General features: G+C 44.7%; 2 protein-coding genes across 2 annotated transcripts; one reads left to right on the forward strand and one right to left on the reverse strand.

Moving 5' to 3' along the window:
* Nucleotides 1-2639: 2639 nt before the first annotated feature.
* LOC120445250 lies at nucleotides 2640-4211 on the reverse strand. The gene is made up of 4 exons (XM_039625524.1): nucleotides 3941-4211; nucleotides 3292-3746; nucleotides 2949-3236; nucleotides 2640-2883 (listed from the first exon to the last, which is right to left on the reverse strand). The coding sequence occupies exons 1-4, from the start codon at nucleotides 4051-4053 to the stop codon at nucleotides 2732-2734; spliced, it is 1008 nt and encodes a 335-aa protein (XP_039481458.1). The 5' UTR covers nucleotides 4054-4211; the 3' UTR covers nucleotides 2640-2731.
* A 401-nt stretch (nucleotides 4212-4612) lies between these two features.
* LOC120445274 lies at nucleotides 4613-5950 on the forward strand. The gene is made up of 4 exons (XM_039625571.1): nucleotides 4613-4840; nucleotides 4899-5353; nucleotides 5410-5697; nucleotides 5752-5950. The coding sequence occupies exons 1-4, from the start codon at nucleotides 4728-4730 to the stop codon at nucleotides 5889-5891; spliced, it is 996 nt and encodes a 331-aa protein (XP_039481505.1). The 5' UTR covers nucleotides 4613-4727; the 3' UTR covers nucleotides 5892-5950.
* The last annotated feature ends 5588 nt before the right edge of the window (nucleotides 5951-11538 follow it).

Raw genomic sequence — 11538 nt, forward strand, 5'->3', positions numbered from 1 at the left:
TGCGGCTGTTGAGGGGTTCAGGGGTTCAGAGGTTCGGTAGTTCGGTAGTTCGGTGGTTGGGTGGTTGGGCTCAGTGGTTCGGGGGCGGATATGGGCCACAAAATTGGCAGCGCCATCGTCGGTGTGTTGATTTATGCAACATTGACGTTGACGCTGCAAAGTCACATTTGGCTGGTGGTCGAAAGCTGTTTGGGCTGGGCTCAAACTCAGCTCCGGCTTGGATTTGGTTCTGGTCTGGTCCGGTCTGGCATGGTCTGGCATGGTCTGCTTTGGGCCACATAAGCAAATATTTTGTGGCTATGCTAGCTGGCTGGTATATTGTGTATGGCGCATATACACAAATGTGTCTATACATCCTGCAGGCATTCAATTATATTGCATGTTGTATGTCCTACGCTGTATCGTTTCGCACAGGAGTCGAGCTCGAATGGCTATTTCCAGACCCACGCAACAGGGAGGAGGACCAAGAGTGGGGCCAAGAGTGGCCCAAGACTTCCCGAATGTCACCCTTGTGCCGAGGAGTGTGTGTAGCAGTTAATTTGTTATTCAAATTTGTGTGTTATATATTGTTATTACAATGGAAATCGTTGGTCAGGAGCAGCTCACTTGTTCTGGCCGACGGGCACAGCAAAGGTTAAGGATACTTGAACAGGGTCAATAGCTTCGTTTCGCATAGAGGAGGTTCCCGACGAAGACCATCAATGGATGATTTCTGGATTATTTATTATTAGCCTATTATTGAGCTGGGGATGTCGTTGATGTTCGGTGTTCTGGTGAGATATGAAATGAGATTTTGGAGAATATAGAATCTGGAAATGTATTCTCAAGCAGAATTTAAAAGGACCTTTATAATTTGTATTGGTAATTTTATGCACTGTGCATTAAATATAGTCGAAATTCATTGATCCCCACTTATTTATGAGATTTCAATCGCAATAGAAACCCGTTTACAATTGATTTGTTTAAAATAAAGTAGTGTGATTAATCCGTTAGTTATGCTATCTTTATTCATATAACAGACATTTACCGAACAATCGTTCTCACTAATTAGCTCCACAGACAAGTGGAGCCCCAGCTCCCCAATGAGCCATTCATTCACCTTGACACCTGGAAGAAAAAACGTCCGAATGGAAACCCTAGAAGAGTTTAAGGGCCAACAACTATCGAGGATTAAGGCTTAACCGTCTGGTCAAGCGTCTGGCCGGTTCCTCCTCCCCCAAATCCGATTCTTTGGGCTTGGATGGGGTCTGCTGGTTGTCTGGTTGCCTGGTTGTCTGTCCGGTAAACCTCGAGGGGAATATGCGACGACTAAGCGGATTAATTTAGTGACGTGCTGCTCAATGGGGAAACGGGTGAGGCAAATTGAAAATAGAAAGAAATGGGGGCGAGGAACGTGCAACGATATCCAATCATAATTATAGAGTCCAACGCCTCGAGTCGATGAAATTTACACAACAAAAGGTGGCCGCGACATTTTCAGCTGTCAGCATTAATTAAAATGTTTCCATACATCACCTCGCCCGATTTCTTACACCTTTTTTCGGGAATCCAATCCCGCCGACCAGCCCGAGCGGAAATGTCTTTGAGCACCGGGAAACCAAAACACGACCAGAAGCCGACATGGCATAAAGATGTCAGAGACCGAGTGGGTTGGGGTATTAAGAACATCTTCGAGATCGCATATGTGTAGGGACAATTTCGAATTTATTTCTGGCCGCAGGGCGATAATTTGTGGTGCTGATTAATTTTTGCCACTCCTAACAGCAACACTTTAGGCAGAGCACAAGCTCGAATGTTTAGGCCAATTATTGGCCGGACAACGTGTCTGTTTTTCTAGCTAATGCATAATTTAATATGTACAAACACGATGACATCTAATAACTGTTTTATCAAAATAGTTTTATGCATTTTCTCATCAATTATTGAAGCAAAATCTGTCAGTCGACCGGCACTAAAGTTACATTGCCGCAAAAGTGTTAAGCCAAAACCCTACTTGTGCCTTTGTTGAAAAAGCGGGGTCGTGTCAAGACTTCGACAGGTTAAACGACAAATCGAGACTCCTGTCAATAAATAATTGAAAATCAGAGACGGCGGCCAAATGGTCGACCATTGTTTTTTGCCACCGTCTCTTTTCGGTGGTAATTAAAAAAGTTTTTCACAGCTGAAAAATAGCAAGAACATTTTCAATTGACCAGATAGCGAGTTTTTTAGACCGGCTAATTGTCATGCAGAGCGGTGGTAAGAGGAACATTTTCCGGGTTGACGTAATTAAAAAGCCGTCAAGCGAAGTTGGCGCAGTTAGCGCTAAATGTCCAGTTGATGCACAGACTCCGGAGCTTAAGTACTGGCCTTCCATCCCGCCTGCAGATCTAATTAAATAAGCCAGTGTCACATTTGTCTTGAGTGCCCGACAATTCGGTGACTTATGATGACTGCAGAGCAGGACGCGCCGAAAGTGGCTAGGACCCCAATTTGGACCCCGCACTCGGACGACGGCATTGAGAAAGCAGCGGAGAAGATTTATGAGGTAAAAGCAATTAGAAAGTGGCATTAACAACCGAATGCAGAGCTCAGAACAATTAACAATCGCCACGAGCTGCAGAAGCTGGCTAAGGGTAACGAACCATCACACAAAGTACTTGTTTATGAAAGAAGTCCAGAGTTTTATAGTTTTAATAGTTTTAAGGTGTGCCTAAGCGATCCTACGAACACTAGCAATTTTCATATCCAATTAGCATAGAGTTTTATCCCTGGCTTCCTCGTGCTTCACCGCGGAATCTGATGACTCGATTTCCTTTATAACGCCAGTTAAAATTTCCACTTCGCTTTTGATCGAATCCAACACCTTGTCCAAGTCGGCGCGAGCAGGGAAGGAATGTATGTCTAAAAAAAATATAATATATAGCCTATTTGGTAGAAATCCGATTTTTGGGTAATTTAAAACTTACCTCTTCGCCGTAGAAGGATTTTGTGAAGGTTGGTAATCGCATCTATTGTGCGCTCTTTGTCCATATAGCTATTGTTGATGGCGTCCTTGGTTTTGGCCAGGATCTTCTCCCACCTGAGGCACTGGACCCTGGACTCGTTATAGGATCGTTCCAGTTTGGCCAGATCGTTTTTTAGACCCAGTACAGTTAGAGCCGCTTCATTTGTGATCTGCACCATACGCTGCCGCATTCCCTCGATGTCTTGGAGCTTTTGATGCTCCAATTTGGTGATCTCCACTTGAGCCAGCACTGTAAATCAAAGGTTCATTAGCTTTGTATTATATTATAAGTTACTAATGCTCACTCAGCGCATCACAGCGATCGGTGCAGTCCTTTGGCGACACGAATATGTCGGATACCTTCACCACCTCGTCGAGTACCTTCTCGTAGGGCTGGAACTCCTGTACGGTGGCCTTGAGAGCCTCCCGAAAAGCCTTGAGTTCGCCGATCGAGTCCTTGAAGCTCTCAATGCCCTCGCCGAGCTCCTTGTGGTAGAGCGTCTCCGCTTGGGCGGTCTTCTCGGCCACTCTCTTCTTGTCCGCGCAGTCCTTGATGAAGCTGTTCACCTCGATGAAGCGCCGCCTCAGGCGCTCCTGGATCTTGTACATGTTCCTGACTCTGGCGGAGTTCAGCTTGGTCTGCCGCTTGGCACTGGTCAGCATCTCCTCCTGCAGCTTGAGCATGGCTTCGTGCTCGCGAAGATTGTTCACATATATCAGTTCAATGGAGTCGCCGGCGGAGTCCGAATTGGGCGGAATTCTACGGGATTTGATGTATGTATGGTCATATAATAGTTACCAAATAGAACTATCCTCGTAGCAGTGAATTATGAAGGTGATTATTCATTCATTAAAAACTCAAACTGCATGACTAGGATAAGCCTAAGAGTGGGTTACTTGTCTATCAACATAAGTAGCAACTTTATAGGATTAAGAATAGGTGTTCCTACTTACACAAAGAATTTCTTCTGCTGCTTGGAGCTGATGTAGTCACCCACGGCATCCTCGGGCCGCAGGTCCAGGTTTCCCAGGACATCGAGCTTCTTGGTGGGCTTCACGCGGGGCATCTTGGATCCCTTTGCCGAAAGTAAAAGCTAAAATGTACGTTTTTGTCAGTTTTTGTATATTTTTTTTGCTTTGGTTACCGCGATACTGCGGACTGTGCGTGTTGTGGTTGTGTGTGCTGTGTGTTTGCTTTACGGAATGTGTTATTGTTTTGTAATATAAATTAACAAGACCTACTGGGAACATGATTTCTTTTTCGGTGACACAAAAAAACACTTGGTTGCCAGGAGCTTCTTTTGTCGCCTTGGCAATGGTTGAAAAGGTGTACCCAGTTCTGTGTCATGGTAACTGCAGAATGTTGTTCTTTTCCCAAAAACAAGTTAGGCGACCTGTCGAATTATTTATACCCTTGCTGTTGTAATAGTTTAAATCATTAATTAATTTCATTTATAATCAAAAACAACAAAGCTATGATTTTCTATCGATTATTTACAATTGATTTTTGGAAAGTTCTTATGGCAACTATATGTTGTTGATAAAATATATATGTTTACATATATGTTAAATTAGAAATATCTTTTGCTGAACCCAAAACAATTTTAAGACCACATCCCCTTGACTGTGCTGTCTGCCCTTAGACATGTACAACTCATTACACAGCGTTCTCGTATAGATAGATATTCCCCAAGTATATAATAATACATTTCAAGAGAAGATCATATTTTGAAAGACCAAGATGCCGCGACGTAAACCGACCATTAAGACCGATGTGATCGGCGATCTGGACCTCAGTCCAGAGGCGGCCATCGATGATTACCGCGTCTCTCGTCAGCAGGATCAGTTCTTTGTGTAAGTTAAAAATGCAAGTATGTTGGGTTCGAGAATGAACTAAGCTTGGATGGTGCAGGAAACCACCCAATTGGGATTCGGCCGGGGACACCATCGAGATGCTGTACATAGCCAATCTCCGGGAATACGACGCCATGAAGCAGGTTCAGCACCAGCTTCTCAAAGATGCCAAACGACAAACGGCGTTGAATGTGCAGCGCATTCGCAAGATGTACAAAATTCAGGAGCGCCTGCGCAAGCGCTTCGTCGAGGTAAATGGGTTCATCAAGGACTGTGCGGACAAGAAGCGCAGCGCAGACAAGTCGATTCGCGAGGAGACCGTCCTCCACGCGGAGGTCACCAAGGAGATAGATGAGTTCAAGACCTCCATTGCCGAGCTGAGCACCTTTCGCAATGCGCTCAAGGCCACGGTGGCCCAGTTTCAGCCATACGAAAGGGTCCTGGAGGAGGTGGTCAAGGTGTCGGACATCTTCATCTCAACGAAGGACTGTATTGATCGATGTGACGCGCTAAGTGGGTTCTCCAAACTTCCCTAATACTCGCATCAATTGTTGTTGTTTCTTGTGCAGTGCTGGCCCAGGTGGAGATCAATGAGCTGAAGAGCCAGAAACTAAATGAGATCGAGGAGATGCGCCAGCGAATGGTTCAGATCACCAGCGACGCGGCGTTGACCGTTTTGGGTCTCAAGAACGACCTGGCCCGATTGGATCGATCCTATGTCAACTCTCGGGCCACGTGCCTCAAATGGGAAAAGATACTGAGTGTCTGCAAGGACACCACGTCGCTCTACAATCTGGACAAGGAACGCATGTTCGATGGCATACAGATCATCTACCGCATGCTCTGCAAACGTCGAGGTATGTCCTTGAAATCCTTTGACTTTTCTTGATATACAGACTCCATGTCCGCAGACATTGTTCCAAGCTACCACAGCTACGAGATTGACAAAATCATGAGCTTCATCATGCGCGAAATGAGTCTGCTTTCATCGGTCCTTCAGGAATTGGAGTCCAATAAGGGCGATAAGGTCGGTGGGGGACGTATGTGCTAACCAGAATATATATTATTTTTTAGAGAGCATAAATAAATGGTTCTGAATCCTTTAAATAATGGAACAACGTTCAAATAGCATGTGGTATTTTTGAAGTAAATATTTTGGAAATTTTCTCCAAACCAGAGATTAGAAATTAGTTTTACAGAAGACGTACGACTTGATTTATGGCCTTAAAACGGTTTAGGCTTTATCAAAAAACGAGAGTCCTTACATCCTCTCAGATTGACTCCATCCCTAAGAACACAAATGGGCGCTCCACCTTCAGCTTTATGGCACCCATAACATTTGTCTAACCTTAGAGAAATAGAGAACCCACAACATTTGGTTGAGCATTGTTGTTTCATGCCCAAAAGAAAATCAAATGGAATCCGATAAAAAGGAAATGCATTCGAGGACAGAGATACCAGAGGCTGGGCAACTTTCAAGTGGCACTCGAACTTCAAATCAGGGAGGGACAAAGCGATGGGAAGGAAAATAAAGTTGGCAAATCGAATCTGCGACATCTTTCCATTCAATTGCCAATTGGATTCTATGGCCCAGGGATAATCTAACTTAAGCACAGATAATTCTTTTATGCGAACATTTTGATTTCTGTCCTCGCATTTACAACAACGTTTGCCCGAATGGAACTACCAACTAATTTTTGTGCCCGAGAACCGTTGCCACGCCCCACCACCGCCCCCACGTACGCCCACCCCGGGTACCTAGTTGGGTCGCCAGCGGAGGCGTGGCACTTGTCTCTTATTCAATTTGCTTTATTTGATTTGCGATTTTTGCTGATATCAGCCCGAATGGAAACTCCCAGGACTCCCTTGGCAGGACACTCGGCGATAGACCTAGGCTAAAAATCAAATCAAATCAAATGGAAAGCAAACTAAAAAGCAGAGACATTTATTTTGAGCAAGAATAAAAAACAAAAAGAAGTGGTAAGGATGGAGCGCACGAAATCGAAGTAGTTCGGCAAAATAAACATTTGGTTTATTTAAATGGACCGTATGGACGACCCACAAGTTGGCCAGTCCCCTGCAGCCATTTTTTGTTCATTTCGGATTTTACTGTTGAGTGCGAGAGCAATTACATTAAGTTGCTTAGCGGAATGGGGCTGGCGCTTGGAGAAATCAGGCAAACACTTTAGATTTGTTGCCTGCAATTTAAATAATTGAGTAACGCATTCTATGCTCGCTTAGATTTGAGTTATTGAAGTGCCTGGCACTAAAATGAATCTGTTAGAGAAATGAGCAGCCTTTCATGCTGTCCTCTTCGTATGAACAATAAAGCCTAATGGCATTCCCAGCTAATCCCTTAATTGCATTACAATTAACTGTCTGCGAATTAAATAATATTGCCAGCAATGCGGTGTAGGTGAAACGAGGCCACGAAGATTGCGTGGGTGGCTTGAACATTTTGTTGGAATACTTTCAGTTTCGCAATGGAGCTGGAGCTCTGAAATGGTTTCTCACAGTCCTTGTCCAAGTTACTTTGAACTTTGCAGATAAACTATGCGCTTTGAGTGTCAAGCTGCAGTGTGATATAGAATTTGATTTGCGCATGAAATGGACCGATGCATATTTTAGACTCCCATTTTTTCACATTCTGCAGAACAAGTTTGCGCAGATACCCCTTTCTCGACCTCTATTTTTTGAATTGTTTTATTGCAATTTAAACATTTAACAAAAATGGAAATTCCCGCTTTAAAAATGAAACAGATTTTCCTCTTAAAAGCAGATAACTATTAGCAGGCAAAACTACCTTTCCGCCCCCGCAATTATCCTTTTCGAAAGTTCTGCAGCTTCTTGGCGCTTTTGCTGCCATTTGCTTTTTTCCTGCTTACTAGACGAAACACTTAATTTAACTTTACAAGTTCTTAATGTGACGGCCAGACAGAAAAGTTGGGCGGCGGCGGGCGAAGGCTGCCCAGTTGTATGGGACACTGGCGACAAATAGCAATTAGAGAAACAATGCCTGGCAAAATGCACGAGTGGAAGGCCGAAAGGCGCAGACGAAATAGGCGCAATTAAAGGACACTTTGCGAGAACAACTTAAAGCAAGGACTTAAAGTCGAATCCAGCACATCCTGGCGGTAGCTGCAATAAATGTCAAGCGATTATGCCGAGACAACAAAGACAGGCTCAGCAGTCAAAGGAGCAACCAGTCGAAGAAGCCAGAAGGAGCTTGATTAATACTATAACACATGATTTATTATGCCTGTCAATCGGCGGAGGGGAGGCCCTTTATGAAAGCTCGCCTCAGAGATTGAAACCGGAATGGGAATCGGAATCAGAATCACAGTCAGAATCAGAATCAGAATCAAAATAGGAATTGTCGTTGGGCGTCGGCGATGGAGCTGGATTTACTGAGGGAGTCGGTGGGCGACATGGCCTGTGATAAGATGGCAAATCGGCTTATGCCCTGGGACAACAACAATCGGCATCATCAATTCACTTGGCGACATTAATATCCTCTGAAAGGAAAAGGAAAGGGATCCAAAAGCGGTCGGCTGACATTTGTGACACCTGCATTGATTTGTCTTCCTTTTTTGCACCCCGTTGCCACGCAAATCACGGGGTATGATATACTTGCAGATTTGAGCAACAGGCAATATATTATACTCATATATTCCAGAAACTGGTGGGGATTCTGAAAATTATGAAGCTTTTTTCAAGCATTCACTTACGAAATGCATCTTGAACAAAAGCAATAGATTTCACACCAACTTCGGCTGTTTTGTATCTTTCCCTTATAAATAGGGTATTTTTTATTCGTGGCTTCGATTTGCTTACCTTTATTGTGTCATTGGAGTTGGTGGGCGGAGATAAATGCCACCTGCCACCTACAACTCACTTGACTGAGTACCTTTCATGTCTTACAAATGCCTTTTTTATGCGCTAATGTTGCTGCGGCTTCTGGTGACTTTAAGTTACCGGAGCACCACCCAACCACCCAAGCAGCCACCTGTCCACCCACCACCCCCTGAATGAGAGCCATTAGTGCCGGGTTCTAATGGCCCGACGACAAGGAGCTGCAATTAGAGCGCACTCAAACTGGAAGTCAACTACCGAAGGAGATGGGGCCGAAGGACTTTTCCTACCTCACATACACAGTTGATAATTTATTCATTTGCCGGCTGGAACGACACCAGTTATGGACCTCTGTGTTTGCCGAAAGTTAACCACACACATGCCAAGATGGAGGAGCTGCCAACCCTTAATGGCTTCATTAGAGATTCGCTGCCTGAGATGGCAGGACCATCAACCCCTGCGAGGAATACAATCGAATACAACAAATCGCATTGAAAAATTTTAATTTCATTGGGCGTCGAAATCAACGGCTTAACTAGTTGTGCAAAATATGTGTTAAACATCTGCGGGATTGTTCCTTAAGTCCCGCAACCAAGTCCCATTGTTATCAGACCCTTGCTTAAGCCCTAACAATTTTCCAGCCCATTGTTCGATTTTAAAGACTCCGCAACGCACAACTGCGTGGAAATTGAAAACGGATGCGGAATTGGAATTGTAAATTTTACACTTATCCGAGCGGCATTTGTTCGCTTTTTATTGGCCCGATTTGGGCTCGGCATATGTCCATGTGTGATTCCGATTGTGTGCCCTCTGCTCCTTGATTACAATTTGCATAAAAATATCGTTCCAATTGAGGGCCCCGAGAATTATGTTGCACATTTATGGCCCCGAATTCAGCCTTAAAGGAAGCGAACTCTTGTCTTTTATCGTTTTCCTTTGTTATCCGGATGAAGGAGTCGGGGTCCACAAGGTAGTCTCTTCGAAAGGGTTTTAGATGGATGACAGCTGAAATTTATTACTCCTAATGATTGTCAGATGTGGGTTAGGCTCTTCCAACCATCGGATGGGGTGGCGAAATCCTGGGGTTAAGCCCATAAAATCTTTTTATTTACAGCAAAGATATCAGGTATATGTACAATGCACAATGATTAAAAACTCCACCAACTTACTTCTAAAGTAGACTTTTAGGAAAGTTCTCTTTCTGCAATGAAGCAAAAACATGCACCAAGCATATACAATAAAGTTCTCTTTCTGCAATGAAGCAAAAACATGCACCAAGTATATACAATAAAGTTTCCTCTTGCGTTTAGTCTTAAAGCCACCACTTTATCACCTATTCAAGCTTCTGGCTCCCCCAGAAACGAGCTGTTATAAAATACCTGCCTCCTTGTACTGCAAGTCTAGGTCGTGTCAGAGCTTTAATCTTCCTAGACGGAAACGTAAAACCATCAAGCGCCACTCCAGATAGCCCAGGTCACCAGGTCTCCAAGGCTGCCCACTCCTCCACCGCATCCCTATTCCCAGCCCCAGCCCCAGCCCCAGCCCCAGCCAATCCTACCACCATCCGTGGCGTGTAAATATTTATAAATATTGACAGCTTAAAGTTAGGTTTATAAGTGACACGAGGCAGACATCAGGCAAACCATCCCCCCGACAGCAGGAAAAAGGAAGCTTTTTAGGTAACGTCAACAACAACACTTGTGGTCAAACTTGAAAGCCTCTTTGATGGTTTTGCTCCTCCCGATTCCCAGGGTTTGGGTAATGAAGTTCGCCACTCGAGGCTGTCAGAGTGGGTGCGATAGGGATGGATGTTTGGATGTTTGGATGGTTGGATGGTTGGATGGACGGATAGATAGAGGGTCGGTGACTCGGTGAAAATATTGACAAAGCAATTTGCCTGTCAGACAATTAAGTGCTTAATTGTATGAATGTGTGGCTCGTGGCGGGGTGCTTTCCTTTGTAAGGGAATGAGTGGTTCTTATGCACACCGAAACCGGAAGTTGCTTAGGATTAAATCCACTGAGTGAGCATACGACAACCCCTCCAGATGATAAACCAATCCAAAGTGACGTGGGATTTATGAGACAGATTCTGTTCTATCTCCAGACAAGTGAAGCAATAATCACAGAGCCATAAATCTCAAGAGCCCTCGGTGGCAAACGAGAGCCAGCAGAGGCGGTAATTTTTAATATAATTCAGCATTCAGATTTGGCTACAGCTTCAGCTTCAGCACCAGTTTCTTCTGCAGATATGACCGGAATGTCGGGCGACCCTTCCTGACACTTTGTCACTAGGCGAAACAACGTCGAGTGGTATGCAAAAATACTCGTATATATCAAGTGTATTATGTCAGGCCAGGCGGAGGGGCAGAATCAGGGAGCATCTGAGAGGAAGTGTCCAGGCTCAAGGACCCGGATTTGCATAGAACGGGGGAGCTCGCACCGACAGATAAGCAAAGTGTGGCAGTGAAAGTGGACTTAGTGCACTTAGCTTAACCGGCACTAAGTGGACTGCATCGCGTAGCCAGATAGCTGCATTAGATCCCATCAGAGCGCCATTCAGCTGGGCCAGAAAAGTGTAATCAAGTCGAAAGTCTTACAAAAACACAAAAACCCGTCAGCGCAAACTGGGTCAGGCAAATAAAAAGTGAGCTGAAGAGGCGGCATCCTCCTCACATGTGGACCAGGCATTCGCATTCACCCAGCTTTCCATTCAACAGCTTTTCCTCTCGCTTTACAAATTGTCGCCATTTACCGGCGCTGAGCACCCAAAGGTCCTTCGCTGAAAGTCAACCTGGATAAATGTACTACCCCAATCCAAAGGGTCTCACATTTACATGTGCTCAA

This window comes from Drosophila santomea, chromosome 2R (assembly GCF_016746245.2).
Source record: "Drosophila santomea strain STO CAGO 1482 chromosome 2R, Prin_Dsan_1.1, whole genome shotgun sequence".
NCBI lineage: Eukaryota > Metazoa > Arthropoda > Insecta > Diptera > Drosophilidae > Drosophila > Drosophila santomea.

What these genes read in the sequence shown, in the direction of transcription:
- LOC120445250 (XM_039625524.1), bottom strand. Translation starts at nt 4,053, where the DNA reads ATGCCCCGCGTGAAGCCCACCAAGAAGCTCGATGTCCTGGGAAACCTG. An exon ending in CAGCAGAAGAAATTCTTTGT is followed by an intron (nt 3,747 to 3,940) that starts GTAAGTAGGAAC and finishes CAAATCCCGTAG; the next exon opens with AATTCCGCCCAATTCGGACT. An exon ending in CGATCGCTGTGATGCGCTGA is followed by an intron (nt 3,237 to 3,291) that starts GTGAGCATTAGT and finishes TTTGATTTACAG; the next exon opens with TGCTGGCTCAAGTGGAGATC.
- LOC120445274 (XM_039625571.1), top strand. Translation starts at nt 4,728, where the DNA reads ATGCCGCGACGTAAACCGACCATTAAGACCGATGTGATCGGCGATCTG. An exon ending in TGATCGATGTGACGCGCTAA is followed by an intron (nt 5,354 to 5,409) that starts GTGGGTTCTCCA and finishes TTTCTTGTGCAG; the next exon opens with TGCTGGCCCAGGTGGAGATC. An exon ending in CATGCTCTGCAAACGTCGAG is followed by an intron (nt 5,698 to 5,751) that starts GTATGTCCTTGA and finishes CCATGTCCGCAG; the next exon opens with ACATTGTTCCAAGCTACCAC.